Below are 17,020 nucleotides of genomic sequence, written 5' to 3' on the forward strand. Positions count from 1 at the left end.
CCAGCAAGGCTTGGGTATGTCTGCCTTCCCGCTGCGCTGGATCAGACCCAGCTTGTCCAGCTAGCCCCATGTCTCCCCACGCACACCCTGGATCAGACCACTGGGCCCAGCAAGCCCGGTAATTTCCCGCCTCACCCTCCCCCCCCCCCCCTTACACCGGATCAGACCACTTGGCCCAGCAAGCTAGCCTGGGTGGGAGGAGGAGGAGCATGGGGGCAGTATGCACCATTGGGCAAGCAGGTTATTGAGCCCCCCGGCATGAACTGGGCTGGGGGATGTGGAGCAGCGGGTTAGGCCAGTGCAGCAGAGGGAGCATTCGGCACGGCAGGAAGGTGGTGGAGATGTTGGGCCAATGGCCTACAGAGCTTTCCTAGGGGAACACAGAGACTCCCCTTGTTCCATTTCTCTGTGCCCTGATCCTGTTCTGCCTGAGGGCAGGGGAGCAGGTATCTGGTGGATCAGAGCAGGGGACTGGGAGCTAGGACTCCTGGGTTCTGTCCCTGCCTCTTGCACTCACCCTGTCACCTGGGCAAAGAGGCTGATCTCCTCCAGGCTAGGAGGATGGAACCATTCTGAATGGCCGGGTGTCCCAGGTTTGTCTCCTACATCTCGTACCAGCCTCTGTGCTCGGAGCCGCTCTCCCTGTAGCTCCTCACGCAGTCGTTAGCATGGTCAGCTCAGCCAAGTGCAGGCTTGGTACCGGCCCTGCTGCTCTGCTGTGGAAGGGCTGTGCTGGGAGCCGTCGGCTCTGCTCCCTTGGCTGTGCCGTGGATGATGATGGGCTCAGGGCAGTGACTAGCTCATCTGAAGTGGAGCGCTCCCCTCTCGCTGCCCCAGGTGCTGATCATGGACCACCCTAGCATGCGCATCGTCTCATCATGCTGCAAGATGTCAGACATCCTGGCCGAAGGCATCACGAGTGAGTGGCCCCTCCATCCCGTCTGCTCTCCCCGCCAGGGCTCCCCTCCCCTTGGATACACTTTGTATTCGGGGAGTTGAATTGGCTACATTCACGTTTGCATCTAGTTTCCCCCCTTTGCGGCCCCCTAGACGCCCTCCTTGCTATTGGTACCTTCCCAGCCCGGTCAAGTTCCCTTAGCCCAGCGCTTTCAGCCCCTGGAGCCTCTTCACTGTTTTCCTCAGACTCCGGTTAACTCCTTGCTGTTCCTCCCTCATGCTGTGGGCAGGGTCCTGGCTGGGGAGGGGGAATGCTGGCTCCCTGCTCTAGGGTGGAGGAGCCCTGGGGTTGAGGGGCACAGAGCTGAGCCAGCACTCTAGCAGGGTGCCCCCAGCACAGTACAGAGGGACGTTCCCTCCCTGCTCCAGACTGTGGCAGCATCGCAGCCCTTGGCCCCACATCAAAGCGGCTGCTGCACTGTAGCCTGTGGAACACCCCGGCCTGCTGCCAGCGAACATGGCTGTGCCCCTTGGCTTCCCCTCCCCCCATGCCGGTGGAGAGGGGCTGGGGCGGGTGGCTAGGACACACTGACCCATGCCCAGTGTCTGCTCTCTCTTAGTTGTGGAAGATATTAACAAGCGCCGGGAGCCAATCCCCAGCCTGGAGGCCATCTACCTGCTCAGCCCAGTGGAGGAGGTAGGAGCTCGGGCCTGGGTCAGCTGGATGGGGAGCAGGGGAGACCCCGGGGCAACTCCTAGTGCTGCCTGGAGGTGGCGCTGTCCGGGGGGATGCGCAGCACAACGTCAGGATGGGAACGGGTCGTCGGGGCTCCCCAAGAAGTTGCTTCCCCGGTGCTGGGCTTCGTGTTCTTTGCCACGTGAGGCACAGACTGTCCCCCAGACCTCTCCGCACTGCAGTCCTGTGGGGGTTGGATGGGCAGGTGCCGCAGGCGGAGAGAGGCGACCTCAGCTGAGACTCAAAGCGAAGGAGAATCGCTGAGGCAGAGGCTCAGGGAGCAGGGACGGTGGGGAGGAGGCTCCTGCGTCTGCAGCAGCGAGGCGAGTGGAGGGAGACCAGGGGCAGGGGGCGCTGGCGGAGGAGGGTGAAGCCCAGAACCCGCAGGGGCTGCCCGCGGAGGGAGAGCTGTAGAAGAGGACTGCGAGCTGGGGCCTGGGGCTCAGGACAGGGCAGCCAGGTTGTCACCTGTCACACTGGCCGGTCGAGGAGTCCGAACAGCTTCCGAACAGCCTGCCAGACTAGCTGGGGTGGCGAAGCTGCAGGTGCCCAGCGTGGCGCCCGGGGAGGAGCGGGCCCTGATGGCGGCTGCCTGGGATTGCTGCTCAGCCGGCTGTTCCCTGGGTACTGTTCAGAGCCCACTTAGTTCAGCAGCAAGGCCAATGCCAGGCGGCCCCATCTGTGGCTGGGCATGGACACTTTTGTGCTAGTGAGAGCCATGGCTGGGCCCTGAGGATGTCCCGGGCACATGGGCACAAGCCCTGCTCCAGGCGGGGAGGGAGCCCAGAGCCAGGGGGGTGAAAACCAGCCCACCTCCCGATGGCATCATGCTAGGCCCCGAGTCCCCAGGGGATGGGCATGGGCTGGGCCATTCGAGCAGCAGGGAGGGGCTTTGGCTGGTGCTGACAACCCCCCTCTCCCCGCTTTGCAGTCAGTGCAGGCTCTGATCAATGACTTCCAGGGCACCCCCACCTTCAACTACAAGGCAGCTCACGTCTTCTTCATCGACAGTGAGTATCGGGGGTCGGGGGATCCCCCAGCTGGGAGTCTGGCCAGCGGCACACTGGAGCCTGGGGGTGGGGGAGGTCTCTCTCTGCCGGCAGGCCAGTGCGCAGCCCCCTGATGATGCTCTGTCCTCCTGCAGAGGGATGCAGCCTCAGCAGGCCAGAACGAACGACCCCACCTATCCCTTCCCCGCCTTCTTCCCCATGGGCCTGACTCCAGCCAGCACGGCTCTCAGATACCTGCAGCGTGCGCCCAGAAAGGCGGCCTCTGGCTACCATTCCCAGCATGCATTGCTCCATCAGTCCCAAGTGGGGTGGGGGGATGGGACACCACCAGAATACCCAGTGTGTCAGGGTCACATCTGCTTCTCCCCATTACAGCGTCAGGGGAGCCCAAGTCCCCGTTCCTCCTTGTGCATCATCCTGAGTTGTGCACTCCGGTCACTCAATCCTGCAGGGGGGCTGAGGGCAGGGTGTGAGACGGGCTGCATAGGGGATGCTGCAGAAGGTTTGGGGGGGTGCTGGACTCCTCGTTGACTCCTGTGTGGCCCTGCTGGCTTGCCCAGGTTTCCCACGGGTGTGCAGCACTACTGCCCCTGCTGTGCCCGTCCTGGCCCTGTCCATGGGGGCTGGCGCTGTGCTGGGGGTCCTGAGCCCTGTGCCTGTCACTCCCACCCACTGCCTTTGCCTTGCAGCCTGTCCTGAGCCTCTGTTCAATGAGCTGAGCAAGTCACGGATCACCAAGGTCATCAAAACCCTCAAGGAGATCAACATGGCCTTCCTGCCCTATGAGAGCCAGGTGAGGGGTGGCCGGGCTTTGGAGGAGCAGGGCCGCGGGGCGGATGGTGACGTACGACACCCCATCCTTAGTCTTTCATGTGGCTCGGCGGGGGAACCTTTCCCTTCTAGGGCCCCGGGTTTGACGCCAGCACAGGGCAGCAGGGACTAGCCGGCTGCTCACACCCTGCGAAACCTGGAATCGCCGGCTTGCACCTGGTGGGGATGGTAGATGTATGGGGGAGGAGGGCCCTGCCTCCCTGGCTTTACCAGCTCTTACTGATGGTTTATACCAAGCCTGCAAGACAGCCCGATACTCCACACACCTGCCCTTTACCCAACTGCCCCATCCCCTCCTTGTGTCATCAGTGGATTTCCCCCCTCATGCCCCTGAGGGGCAGGGCTGTGTTGTCAGCCCCGTTGCATTGATGGGGAAACTGAGGCACAGAGAGACATGAGCCTGGTCTACACACACAAGCTTTGTTGGTATGGGTTTGTTACTGGGACATGAGAGGAAAAAATCCTCCCTGTAATTGATGCAGCTGTGCTGGCAGAGCCCCTCGGTAAATGCCGTTATGCTGGCAAAGCAGTCCTTTCGCCACTCTTGCTGATTTCATCTGGGGTACCGGTGCCAGCTGTGCCAAGAGAAGTTTTGGCTGGTATAAGCTGAGTGTCCACCCTTCATGGGCCGATACTGTTTTATTGCTGTCCAAGCACGTTTGCCCCAATGGCTCGTTCTGTTCGGCCAGTGAAATAAGCGACAGCGGCAGATGTGCCTTGATGCCGGGTTTGCCCGTGGCTATGCTGGGGCTTTCGCCAGACTAGAAGCGTGGCCAAGCCCCCTCCCCCAACATTGACTTCTCCAGGGCAGAGACAAACCCCTGAGGGCACCCGGGAGTCTGCAGCCAAGTAAGGACCTGAACCTGGGGCATCTTCATCCCAGGCTGGTGCATGAATCTCTGGGCCGCTATCCCTCTACCACAAGAGGAGTGGCACTGGCAAAGGGATCTCTCCCTCACTAGGGGCTCGCTATGGCTCCGCTAGGCTGGCCTGGTCCAATAGCCCATCTTAAGGGCGTGGTGTGGGGCACAGCTGGCCTGGCTGCCAGCAGGTGGCACCAACCCAGTCTTGGCCACTAAGCAAGTGAAGGGCACTACTACGGGGGATGGCATGCCTGGCAGGGCTAGTGCCATGGGGAGGATGGTCAGAGCCGTGCCATCATTCGGGGGCAGTCAGGCCAGGAAGAGCATATCTGGGGTGAAGGCTGCTTTCCGCTGCCCATGGTCCCTCCCTGGCACCCCAGGCACTGGAGGTTATGGGGTAAGTTAGCTGGAGTGTGGGGGGAACACAAAGTGCCAGGGTCTGATCTCTGCCTCACCCCCTTACCCGCAGGTGTTCTCCCTGGATGGGCCCCAGACCTTCCATAACTGCTTCAGCCCCGTCCGCTCCTTGGACAAGAACAAGCAGATGGAGATGCTGGCAGAGCAGATTGCCACATTGTGTGAAACCCTGAAGGAGTATCCAGCCATCCGCTACAGGAAGTGAGTGTGCCCAGGGGGAGGGAAGAGTACCTGGCCATCCGCTAGAGGAGATGAGTGTGCTCAGGGGGAGGGAGTACCCGGCCATCCCCTACAGAAAGTGAGAAGGGGTACCCAGCTATCCCCTATAGGAAGTGAGTGTGCCATGGGGAGGTACCCAGCCATACCCTATGGGAAGTGTGTGTGCCCGGAGGGAGGGGGTACCTGGTCATCCCTGACAGGAAGCGCAGGTGCCCCTGCGGGAAGGGCTGTTTCTCACCCTTAGGGTTGGTCTTTGCTGCAGGGGCCATGAAGATAACTTCCACCTGGCACACGCTGTGCTGGCCAAACTCAACGCATTCAAGGCAGACAACCCCAGCATGGGCGAGGTGAGCGAGCTGTACCGGCCACGCCCCTGTGGTGGGGGGAGCACACGAGAAGTAGAAGGAAGGAGGAGTGATTTAGAACCTGCTCGGAGATCGTGGCGGGGGGAGGGGTGGGGTCTATCCCCCCTTGGAGATCCTGAGGGGTTGGCAGAACAATAGCATTCCCTGTGTGGCTGGACTGATGGCCCCAGCCCTTCTCTAATGCTGGCCATGGGCAGATCTTAAAGTGCTCTACAAAGGCCAGTGTCCTTATCCCCTCGGTACAGATGGGGAAACCGAGTCACTGACTGGGGAAGTGTGTGCCCAGCACAGTCTCTCTTTGTTTATAAACAGGGCAGTTCAGTCACAGAACTAAGCTTCGCACACAGAGCCTCTTCCACACCTGGACACTCCTGCCTGTGTGTGCTCCTATCACCCATCACCATGGTATTTGGAACCTCACTAATGAATTCAGCCTCCCGGGGAGGCAGGGTGGCCTGTGTTACAGATGGGAAACTGAGGCACGCAGGGAGTCTATCAGAGCAGGAACAGATCCCACCTCTCCCGAGCCTTAGCCACAAGTCAGCCCTGGCCTGTGGGCTTCCCCCAACTCCTGCCATCCCTGTCCCACCCCCAGCAGAGGGGAGCTGCAAACCCACCCTGCCCTGGATTCTCACATGGGAAACCCAGTAGCTCCTGTCCCCCTAGGAGAAGCAAAGTGATGTAAAATCCAAAGCCTGCCCAGATCTCTCCCTCCTGTTGCCTCTGCTCTTGCTTCCAGCCTTTGCCGAGCTGCTGGGAGACTGTGCACCTGTGACCAACTGGGAATGTTTGTAATATCTTTTATGAATCTGATGCATGCCTCAGTTTCCCTGTATATTTCATGGCTTCTCTGGCAGGGGGTGGAGGGGAAGGACTCTTGGGGAAGGTAAGAGTCATGCAGGGATGGGGAGGGTCACCTCCCTGTCTTGGTGAAATGAAGTGACTCCAACCCAGATCAGCCTGGGGGCCAGAAAGACCGTGCCGGCTCCAATGGCTCCTGGCTGGATGCTCCCAGCAGGGAATTGGAGCAGGGCCCCCAGCTCAAGAACACAGGGTTGGGAAGGTTTGAGCTGGGGGATAGGTGGGAGAAGCTGGGAGCTCTCGCCTGAGAAGTGACCAAGGTCAGGCCGAGGCCTGGTCTACATGAGGAATTGGGTCGGTGTAACTGTGTTGCTTGGGGATATGAGAAAGGCAGCGTCGCTGAAGCAGTGCAGCTGCTGTAGTTTTGAGGGGAGCCTGGCACACACCTGGCAGCCCAAACCATCGGCACTGGGAAGGGATTGACAACCTGCTTGTTAACCACTGGAGCTACTTGCTGCAGCAGAGCTGGCTCCAGCCTACAGCCCCCGTCTGCCCTCCCCACCTGCGATTAGCACAGATCAAAGTCCTGCTCCAGACTCCTGCTGCTGTTACTCTTGTGAGTCCCCCCAGGGATATTCCTGAGGCTTTTGCCAAGCCTCCCTGTCACAGGTGAAAGCACTATCCCCATGTTACCTGGGGGAAACTGAGGCGTGGAGCAGCATGCCAGGAGTAGGTGGCAGAGGCAGGAATAGGAGCCAGGAGTCCTGCCTGCCCAGCCCCCTTCAATAGAATCCAGACAGCACCCCCCTTCAATGCCCCTCAAGCCCCTGCTCTCAATGCAGTGCTGGCTCCATGCAGCACAATCCCGGCTGGCCAGTCCAATGTGCCCCTGCCTTGCCAGCTGGCGCAGAAAGAACCCAGGGTCTCTTGTAGCATGGCCTCTAGCAGTCAGGTCTCCAAAGCCGCCCAGCCCGCCATCCCGGCACCCTGGGGCCTTGTCTGCACTAGTCCCTCTTGCCTTGATGTTTCCCAGCTGCCAGCCCTGAGGGGTAGCTGGCACAGGCAGTGCTGTGGCACCCACCAGTGCACTAACCACCCCTCTGCTCTGGGCAGGGTGGGGTGATCTGGTGGTTACGCCAGCCCCCATCTGCACGCGGGGATCCCTCCAGCAGAGCCGAACTGGCAAAGGTGTGGCAGAGTCCTGGGGGTGGGGTGGGGCGGGGCTGATCATAGCAAGCCACCCAGGCTGGGTAGGGCTGGAGAGGAATGATGGCGCCAGCTCTGGGTTCATGTCCCTGCTCTGCCACAGACTCCCTATGTGACCTTGGGTGAATCACCCAGCCTCTCTGGGCCTCCATCCCCCTCTGCAATGGGATGACAGCCCTGCCCAGCACCACATGCTTGGAGGGGCAGGATGCAGCAATGATAGTGCTACAGTGGTGGGTGCCAGATACTCGTCCAAGAGAGGCGCTCCCCCGTCAGCCTCAACCCATTCACCCAGAGGCTGTGGAGACCTACCAGGAGGGTGGGTGGTGGCTGGTCCGACGTTCTGCTCCCGAGCGTGGCTGAAAATTGGGCCAAGTACTGAGGTGGGACAGCTGGGGAAGCATCAGGGTCTGTACGTCCCCGCCCCACCACCCTCGACTGTCTGTGCTACCCAGCGAAGAGCAGACGAAGCCCCTTGCTGAGGTGCTCCTGGGTGGGCTTGGGTTCCAGCAGAGCCGTCTGCCACGGGAGCCGTCTGCAGGGCTGGTCTCCTGTCGCCACCTGCTGCACAAAGAGGGCAGGGCATGCTGATCAGTCGGGAAGCGGGGGCTGGGCCATCCCCCCCCCATGATGTGGGTCTGAGATGCTGACCATTTGGGTGGTCTCTGTCCAACTGGGTGCTAGGGGACCACCAAGGCTGGGATTGAGAAACTAGAACCTCATATGGGGTCCCAGCTCAGATGCAAGGTGGGGCATAGGGATAACATCCCATCGTCCCCCTCTGGGACCTTGTATCGAAGAGTCTCTGGGCCTGGTGTTGGTTAATGATAGACTAGCCAGGCCCTTGTGGTGTACTTTCCCCCCCCCCACGCAGCATATGGGGCAGTTGGGGGGCTGCCTTGTAAGGGGCATGCTCCCGTTGGTGGAGAGGCATGAGCAGAGAGCGTGCTTGGGGGAGGGGGGCATTGCTATTTGCACGAGGGGCAGGTAGCCTGTCCCTGCAGGGGGTGTTTCAGTGCAGCTGGGTGGGGAGCTCTCTCTGCCGGTCAGGGCGGGACCCCAGGCCACGTCCCAGCTAGCTTAGGGGGTGTCTCTTGGCTTCCCCCTGGGGTTGGGGGCTGGGCCACAGAGAGGGTGGGTGGTGAAGTTTCAGGCCACCAGGGCCCATTGGATTGTGCCATGTAAGCCAGGCCAGGAACCCTCCGCCAGAGCAGCAGGTGACGGGTTTCTCTCTCCTTTGCCCCAGGGCCCCGACAAAGCCCGTTCTCAGCTGCTGATCGTGGACCGGAGCTTCGACCTGGTGTCCCCACTGCTGCACGAGCTCACCTACCAGGCCATGGCCTACGACCTGCTCAGCGTCGAGAAAGACACCTACAAGTAGGGCCTGGCTGCCAGCAGGGGGCGCCCCACACTCCTCCTCAGGCAGACGGGGGGGATGTGACCCAGGCACCTGCACTGATCCGCAGCCCCCATGCTCGGGCGAGGGGTGCCGCAGCCTGACCCCATCTCCCCCCTGCAGGTACGAGACGACGGGCATCAGCGACTCGCGGGAGAAAGTGGCGCTGCTGGACGAAGATGACGAACTCTGGGTGCAGCTACGCCACATGCACATCGCTGATGTCTCCAAGTGAGCATGCTAGGCCCCACCCATGGACACATCCCTCCGTGCCCTGCCTAGTGCTGGGACCTTTGGACATGCCCCTCTGTGCCCTGCCTAGTGCCGGGACCTGCTACGCACCCCCCGCTTCGGCACACCTCTGCCCTCCCTGCCCAGTGCCGGGACCTTCTATCCCCACTTTGGCACAGCTCTCTCCTCCCCACCCGCTGCCAGGACCTCCCCCCTCGGACACACCACTCCCCCTTAGATACACTCCTGTCCCACCCAGTGCAGGGACCCCCCCTCACAACACACCCCTCTCCTGCTCAGTGCCAGGACTCCCCCTCCCCCTCCCACCCAGTGCTGGGGCTTGTCCCTCAGACATACTCCTCTCTGAGTGCTGAGACTCCCTGGACCCAGCCCCTCTCCCCAAAGGACCCCTGAGCGCTCCCTTCCAGAGCCACTGTCCACATCTCCTCTCGGGGATCCCCCTGGACACTGTCTTCCCCGATCCCAGGGTCTCCCCATGCACCTTACAGCTCCCTTGAGTGAGTCCCTCACCGAACTCCTGCTGGGCCTGCCGCTGCCCCCAGGCTCCCCCAGCAGGGCACCCAGAGCCCCCAGAGATGCACTGAACTCTCTGCCTTGGGATAACTTAGGAAGAGACACCCCCCCCCACCCCGTCTGAGGCTCTCGTGGCAGAGAACCCTGGTGCCCGTGGGGCGGGGGCTCCATCCCCTGTAGCATAGGACAGGGCACCCCCTACCTCCAAGGCAGTGCCTGGCTCCAGCCTGACCCCTCTCCCTGCTGCAGGAAGGTGACGGAGCTGCTGCGCACCTTCTGTGAGAGCAAGAGGCTGACCACGGACAAGGTGTGGCGGGGGCTGGGGGGAGATTGGGGAGTCCAGGTTGGACGGGGGGGACCCATCCCACTGCCACTGATCTGGAGGGGAAGCTTCCCTGCTGCCCCAGGAGGGGTTGGCGGGGGGGGGGGGCTGTCCCATTGCTCCCAGGGTTTGCCTGTAAAGGGCTAAAAGGTGTATGTGGAGTCCCCTGCCCCCCAGCCACAGATCTGGAGCTCCCCACAGTGGGGGAGGGCAGAGGCCCATGGGGCAGGGTCAGACAGCAGGATCGGGACCGTGCAGGGAGAGCTGCAGGGAGCCAACGCTGGCATCTCCCCGGCCCGCTGCTGCTTTACACCTTGAGGGGCGCTCGGGTTGCGGGGCTCCCGTCTCGTTCCAGCTGGCCTGGGAAGGGCAGGTCTAACCCAAGCCGCAGCCACGCGTGGCCTGAGTGACCTGCCCTGGCCCTGGCACGCGTGGCTGGGCTGCTGTGGCTGTCCCCAGGCGAGGCCTCTGCCCTGCAGGGGGCTCCAAGCACTGGGAGCGGCCGGGATCTCACCACCGCCTCCCTCCAGGCCAACATCAAGGACCTGTCCCAGATCCTGAAGAAGATGCCCCAGTACCAGAAAGAGCTGAACAAGGTAACGGGGCTGAGGCTGTTAGTGGGCGGGGGCAGGGCATTCAGTGGGGCTGATGGGGGCGCAGGGTGTTCTGTGCGGCTGGTGAGGGACAGTAGGGACTCTCTGGGGGGTAGGGCATTCTCGGGGGTTCTGTGCAGGTCTAGGCAGGAGCCTGCCCCAGTGATGGGACTGCCTGATGAGAGCTGCTGACCTGTCCCTTCAGGGAGAGCCATTTCCCCCCCAGGTGCTCTCCTGATCCTCCCCTTCAGCTGCTCTATTTCATCCCAGATGTGGCTGCACGTCAGTGCTGGGCAAAACAATCCCTATATACTCTGCTTATACAGCCTATTGGGGTTGCCCCTCTGGCCGAGGGGCCCTCCTTGGGGACTGGGGGGTGCAGGTGCTCTGGACCAGTCGGTGATGCGGTAAACTCCCCCCATGCCCCGGTCTCTCTCTGCAGTACTCCACGCACCTGAACCTGGCTGAGCAGTGCATGCGGCACTTCAAAGGGACGGTGGAGAAGCTGTGCAGCGTGGAGCAGGTGGGTCTGTGGGCAGAGCCTGGCTTGGGGGGAAGAGTCTGTCTCATGGACTCAGCCCAGAGAGAGGGGTCTCAGACCCACAGGCTCGCTGGAGCCAGGGCCAGCCCCCCCCATGCAGCAACAGGGGTACATGGAGTTTGGGTTACTCCCTGGGGGCCCATTACTCACCCCAGGAGGAGCTGACCTCAGGGAGGAGGGGGCCCTGGCACAGGGTAAGCGAGCTGTGGGTCATGGGGCCGTCACATCTCCCATCTTGCTGCGGGGGCGGGAGGAAGCAGAGTGGCCTGACCTGGGCCTTGTGTGTGCGCCCCCTCCCCCCCCAGGACCTGGCCATGGGGACGGACGTGGACGGGGAGAAGATCAAGGACCCCATGAAGATCATCGTGCCCGTCCTGCTGGACCCCAGCGTGCAGGCCTATGACAAGATCCGCATCATCCTGCTCTACATCTTCCTGAAGAATGGTAACGCCACAGGCCTGCAGGGGAGCACTGGGGGGCTGCTGCTGCAGGGGGCGCTCCTGGAGGCGGGGCCCAGGCCTGTGGGGCTGGTGGGGAATAGCACTGCTCAGACTGGCAAGCCCGCCTGCCATGCAGGGCGCCTCCTGGCCAGCCGCTTCCCGGGGCCTGTGTCCAGCCTGGCTCTACAGCCCTGTCTCCCCTCTGCCCACCTCTCGGTGCCTGCGAGCCTGCCAGTGCGCCGCGCCCACGCTCCGCACTGCCCCCTGGGGTCGGACCTGGCGGCCTTTGCTCCCTGCTGCTGCCTTCCGAGCAGTGTCCGCCCTCCACGCTCCCCCCAGCCCATTCTCTGCAGGAAGGGGGGATGGAGACACACACCCAGAGCGGCCCCCCAGCCTGTTCTCTGCAGGGAGGGGGGATGGAGAGACGCACACCTGGACCAGCCCCCCGGCCCGTTCTCTGCAGGGAGGGGGGAGATCCCTCCCTTCCTGCAGGCTGTTCAGATACCATCTTCTGCCTCTGAGCCTCCTGCGACCAGTCCCCTGCCCACCCCTTGTGTCATCCCTGTACCAGCTCCCTGCTTCTTGCTGCATTCAGCCCCTTCCCCAAACTCACCAGGGCCTGGGGAACCTCCCTGACCCCGATACTTGGCACAGTCCCTCTTCCCCCGTCAGTTCCTGCCCCATGCTGGCTCGGTGGGGCAGGGCCCTGCTCCGGGGCCCATTGCCGAGGTCAGGGTGCCCTCATGTGGCTCCTCTGGCTGCCCAGTTTCCTAGCCAGGGGGCACTGTGCAGTTGCCAGGCCTCCCTGTCTGCACTAAGCAGCAGTAAATGGTTTGGGGGGGCTGGAGGGGGCGGGAGCGTGTTGCACCTGACTGGCCGCAGGAGGGGGAACCCAGATCAGGGGGACGAGGGCTCCCACTGCACTGCCAGGGGGAGCTAGAGAGACCCCTGCCCCCAGCGCCCGAGGGAACCTGTGGAGGGAGGAGCAGCAAGAACCTGAATTCAGTCATTAACTGTGTGGGGTCCAGTGGGTTAGAGCGGATGGTGCTGGGAGCCAGGACTCCTGGGTTCTACCCCCAGCTCTGGGAGGGGTGGGAAGAGCAGGATCTCAGGATTTGTTTGGGGAACTGGGACTCCTGGGGCCACGGACTGATGTGCCTGGGCTGTGGGTGCGTCCCAGGGGTGCTAGCGCTGACCTGTCTCTCCCCGTGCAGGTGTGGACAAGGAGAACCTCACCAAGCTGATCCAACATGCCAACATCCAGCAGCAGAGCGACATCATCCACAACATGCAGTTCCTGGGCATCTCTCTCACGCCTGGGGTAAGGGACTGGGGCCAGGGGCCAGCAGCTGCACCCATGCCAGGGGGTAGATCTGTGCTGCACAGGGGAGCCCAGACCATCCTGGAGATGCCCCCCTATGGCAGTGACCTACTCCCAGCACAGATGTGGTCTCTGCCCCTGTACAGTGGGGTGATGCCCTCCCCATATGAGGGGGACCCCCGAGTTACTCCCTATCTGGGGTGACTTCTTCTGCCCCTGCAGAGGACCCTGGGGGTCAGGACCTCAGATCGCCAGGGAGCTGGAGCTGGTGACCACTGCATGGGGTGGCCACGTGGTGAATGGGGGGAAGCAGCTCTGTTCTCCCATCAGTCTCTCTCCCCTTCTCTCTCTCGCTCAGTGATCCATTCTGTACTTTTCTCTGCCTCTCCCCTGCCAGCCCGGCTGGAGCAACTCAGGTAGGCTGCGCTCTCCCTGTCTGCCCCCGTTCCCACCCCACACCTCCTCCCTGCTGCCTCTCACCCCCTCTCCCTTCCTCCCCCAGAGCGGGCAACTGCGACCGGAGAGGAAGGTGCGGCTGGAGTCCACCTACCAGCTCTCCCGCTGGACCCCCATGCTCAAGGACATCATGGAGGTACCGAGCCATCTGCTTCCTGACCTTGGGGGTGGGGGTCACAACTGGCAGGCTGGGCCCCAAGGGGTGGTTTGGGGTCAGCCATGCATAGAGCACTGCATATCCGTGCCCCATTTCTGCGGACAGAGGATCGGCTGCAGATACAACCGTGCAGGGCTCTACTCCCCAGCAGCGCCTGGCCTGCGGCATCCGGCTTAGGCAGCCCGGGGGACGCAGGGCGCTCGGGGCCGCCAGCCCGCAGCCAGTGGCTGGGCAGCACGTCGGAGTCGGGGCTGTCCGGCACCCACTCGCCCCGCACTGTGATGCAACGTGCTCTGCTGCTGCTGTGTACGCTCGTGACCCCCCAGGAGCAGCACGTGATGAGAAACCCCTTCCCCCCAGCCCCACCCCCTCCACACTGCCCCTGCTCGAAACCCCGCCCCCTCCATGCTGCCTCTTCCCTGCAAGACCCCTTCCTCACCCACGCTAGCTGCTGCCGGTGAGGATGCGGATACAGGTAAGAGGCAGCTTGTGGATCGTGGGCTGATGCACATCCACATTTTTGTATCCGTGCAGGGCTCTAGCCATGTGAGGGGTTCATCAGTGAGTCCTCTCCTGCTGCCATCCTTGGGGGTCTTAAATCATAGACACGAGTGCAGGGGAGTTGTCTTACCCGGTGCTGAGATGCTGCCAGCTCTGGGGTGGGCCATGGGCGGTTTATACAGGGGTCCCTCACCGGGGCTGAATTCTTTGTAAGAGCGGCAGGCAGCTGTTAACAGCCTCCCAGCAGCGCTGCCCCAGAGTCTAGGGCAGGAGGCGATCAGTGTGTGGGGCTGGAGGTGCAGGGGATCCAGGCAGCACACTGTCATGACTGGCACTGGACTCTGAATGGCTGGCAGGGTCCTTGGCCTAACCTCCAGCGAGGAGCAGCTGTGTGACGCTCATCTAAATGATGAACTCCTGCTGTACAGTACTGGCCACTGACTGAGCGGGGAGAGCGCCCCCCGCAGAGCCCCCCGCTGCTCCCTGCAGTACAGCGCCCCCTAGCGCCGCACTGGGTCATAGAGCACCCTCTGCTGACTCACTCGCACCCCCCAGCACCCAGTGGCTTTTCCTCAGAGGTCTCCTATCCAAGCACTGCCTGGGCCCAAACCTGCTTAGCTTGTGAGAGGTGACATGGTCGCTCCTTCCCTTCACCCTTGCTGTGGGGCTGAGCCCCTCATCACCCTGTCATGTGGGGCACTCCTCAAGGGGGTGGGGGGCACACTTAGTTGCCTTCAACTTACTGGCTTGGGGCTCCTCCAGGCCAAGAATTAACCCCCCGACCGGAGCTCCTGTCCCTGGCAGATCACAGGTGGGAGGCTCCCAGGCCCCTGCTCCAGCGTGGTGATGGTTCCTCCTGTGGCATTTTGGGGAAGGCAGTTGAGGCAGCCTCAATCCCATGCCTAATCCAATCGGGGCCCCCCCCTGCGCCAGCCACAGCTTGGCAGGCCTTAAGCTTCCCTGTACAAGACAACGCAGCGGACTAATGTAAAAGCTCCTATTATGTGGCATTAGGATGTATCATAGCCTGGGCCCCCTGAGTGGCTGGGACACACCTCATGGAGCAAGAGGCAGGGCCTGGATCTGCCCGCAGCAGGGAAGGGGCACTGAAGGCAGCCCCCTGTCTCCCCCGCCCCAAGTGAGGGGCCCTGGGTCCAAGCTGCTCCCCCCACGGACTGTCAATCATTCAGTGAGGAGCCGTCCCAGCCCCTCCCCAGCAATGGGGCCCGGCTTGGCCCCCAGGTCAGAGGTCCCTGCTGCTTAGCCCCTGCTGACCTGTCCTCCCCCCATCCCCCACCAGGACATCATTGAGGACAAACTGGACAAGAAGCTGTGGCCCTTTGTGTCAGACCCGGTCCCTACCACGAGCTCCCAGGCTGCTGTCAGGTAAGGCTGAACCTGGCTGGGCTGTGGGGGGCAGAGCCCTGACACCCCCGCCCTCCCAGGGTATAGCCTCTGTGCCTGGGAATGTGTGGAGAGGACCCTGCCCTCTACGCAGTGGGGGGTGCCCCATGGCTGGAGCCCTGGACCCCTCTTACCATGTCCCCCACACCCCAGCAATCCCTCAACACACCAGGGCCCAGGATGGAGGGAAGGGACTGGCTTAGCTCTAGACACCACCCTCCCCTACTCCCTCTTGCCTGCTTTGGGACTCCTGTCCCACTCCCTTAGGCAGGGCCTGGAGGAGGCTGGGGGGCAGACCCTGCCCCTCCGCCTGGCATCCCCTCAGCAAGCCCCTGGTATCCACACAGCCCCTCTCTCCCCCCAGCGCCCGCTTCGGGCATTGGCACAAGAACAAGCCAGCGACTGAGTACCGGACGGGCCCGCGCCTCATCATCTACGTGCTGGGTGGGGTGTCCATGTCTGAGATGCGCTGCGCCTACGAAGTGACCCGGGCCACCGAGGGCAAGTGGGAGGTGGTGATCGGTGAGTAGGGCGAGTCCTGGGGGGAAGGGCGGCTGGAATGCCCAGGTCAGGGACAGTTGGGACCCCCTGGCAAGGGGAGACCCTAGAACTGCCTGCCCAGCACCCACAGGGACCTCTGTCCTCCCGCACCCAGGGGCCTGGGAACAGATGCACTTTTCCCAACTGCCAGCAGCCCCACATGGCCTGTATCTAGCCACTTGATCTCCTGGTCCTTGGCTCCCCACGCTTCGCATTGCCTGGGACCATGTGTGGGGGCCCAGTCATACACCCCCAGTAACACCCCCTAGGGATATGGCTCACTCCCTGCACACACCCCTCTAAGACCCAAGGGTCAGGAACACTATCAATGTGTTGATTCTTGCCTGGCCGTGCAGGGTACAGCAGGACTAGGGGTGTGGTGCCAGGCCATGGGGGGTAGGAGACAGCCTCTCCAACCCCCCCCACCCTACACTAGAGCAGGGTCCAGCTGCAAGGATGGGGGAGATGGTGTTGCCAGTCTCATGCCCGCCCCACTGTGCCCACCGCTGCCAACCACCTCTCTCTCCCCCAGGTTCCAGTCACATCCTGACTCCCAAGCGCTTCCTGGATGACATCCAAACCCTCAACCATGAGGCACCTGGGGAGGCCTAGAAGGAGCCCCCTCCCCCCAGAGACTCTGCCCCCCACAGCTCGCTGTCCCCAGCTCCACCTGCTCTTCTCAACAAGGCACCTTCCCCCCTACTCCTGGCAGCGCTGTCAGTTCTTGGGGGAGGGATGGGAGAGGGGATGGGCCCCCCAGGCTGTTAGGGTGGGGCAGGCCAGGCTCCCTCCCTCTAACACAGCCTCAGTGCCTGATGGTCACCCCTCCCCCCAATGGGACAGGGGAAGAGTCAATCTTCGTTATCTATAGCTTCAGCCAATCCTACCTCCCCTGCCTGGGACCCAAAGCACAGCCCCTCCCCCTCCCCCTCCCCCTCCTGTCACACCTCTGCCAGTGATGTGGGGCGCGCAGAGGCTGCTACCAGTGTCTGGCTTTGGGGGGGATGTGATCCAGCCACTGAGCCCCAGGCTGTGTCTGTCCAGTCTGCAAAGGGTTAAAGAGACCCCCCCTTCTGCCCCCATATCATCCCCATTCACCGCCTTGGGGTGCTGGCCCAGCCCTGGCTCTCTGCACCCCTCCCATCACAGCCTGGCACCCTGGCCTCTTGGCCCTGTCCCCTAGGGGGGACCTCGGCTTTTGAAGGGGGGAGGGATCCTAGCAGGAGTTGCAGTCAGAGT

At 62.6% G+C, this 17,020-nt stretch overlaps 1 protein-coding gene across 2 annotated transcripts in view; it reads left to right on the forward strand.

Moving 5' to 3' along the window:
- The window catches only part of LOC119846126 (syntaxin-binding protein 2), a 37,804-nt gene extending 21,321 nt beyond the window's left edge, over window positions 1-16,483 (forward strand). The window contains exons 3-19 of one of the 2 annotated variants that reach the window (XM_038379332.2): window positions 838-919; window positions 1,518-1,594; window positions 2,565-2,643; window positions 3,333-3,436; window positions 4,807-4,955; window positions 5,236-5,320; window positions 8,592-8,722; window positions 8,865-8,972; window positions 9,756-9,813; window positions 10,359-10,424; window positions 10,864-10,944; window positions 11,268-11,406; window positions 12,617-12,723; window positions 13,226-13,315; window positions 15,138-15,223; window positions 15,606-15,763; window positions 16,314-16,483. In XM_038379332.2, coding sequence (XP_038235260.1) covers window positions 838-919; window positions 1,518-1,594; window positions 2,565-2,643; window positions 3,333-3,436; window positions 4,807-4,955; window positions 5,236-5,320; window positions 8,592-8,722; window positions 8,865-8,972; window positions 9,756-9,813; window positions 10,359-10,424; window positions 10,864-10,944; window positions 11,268-11,406; window positions 12,617-12,723; window positions 13,226-13,315; window positions 15,138-15,223; window positions 15,606-15,763; window positions 16,314-16,393 — 1,680 coding nt within the window. In that variant the 3' untranslated portion in view covers window positions 16,394-16,483. Of the gene's footprint in view, window positions 1-837; window positions 920-1,500; window positions 1,595-2,564; window positions 2,644-3,332; window positions 3,437-4,806; window positions 4,956-5,235; window positions 5,321-8,591; window positions 8,723-8,864; window positions 8,973-9,755; window positions 9,814-10,358; window positions 10,425-10,863; window positions 10,945-11,267; window positions 11,407-12,616; window positions 12,724-13,225; window positions 13,316-15,137; window positions 15,224-15,605; window positions 15,764-16,313 lie in introns of both variants that reach the window. The other variant, XM_043506290.1, reaches the window with a different exon arrangement.
- Window positions 16,484-17,020: the final 537 nt, after the last annotated feature.

This window comes from Dermochelys coriacea, chromosome 20 (assembly GCF_009764565.3).
Source record: "Dermochelys coriacea isolate rDerCor1 chromosome 20, rDerCor1.pri.v4, whole genome shotgun sequence".
Taxonomy (NCBI): Eukaryota; Metazoa; Chordata; order Testudines; family Dermochelyidae; genus Dermochelys; species Dermochelys coriacea.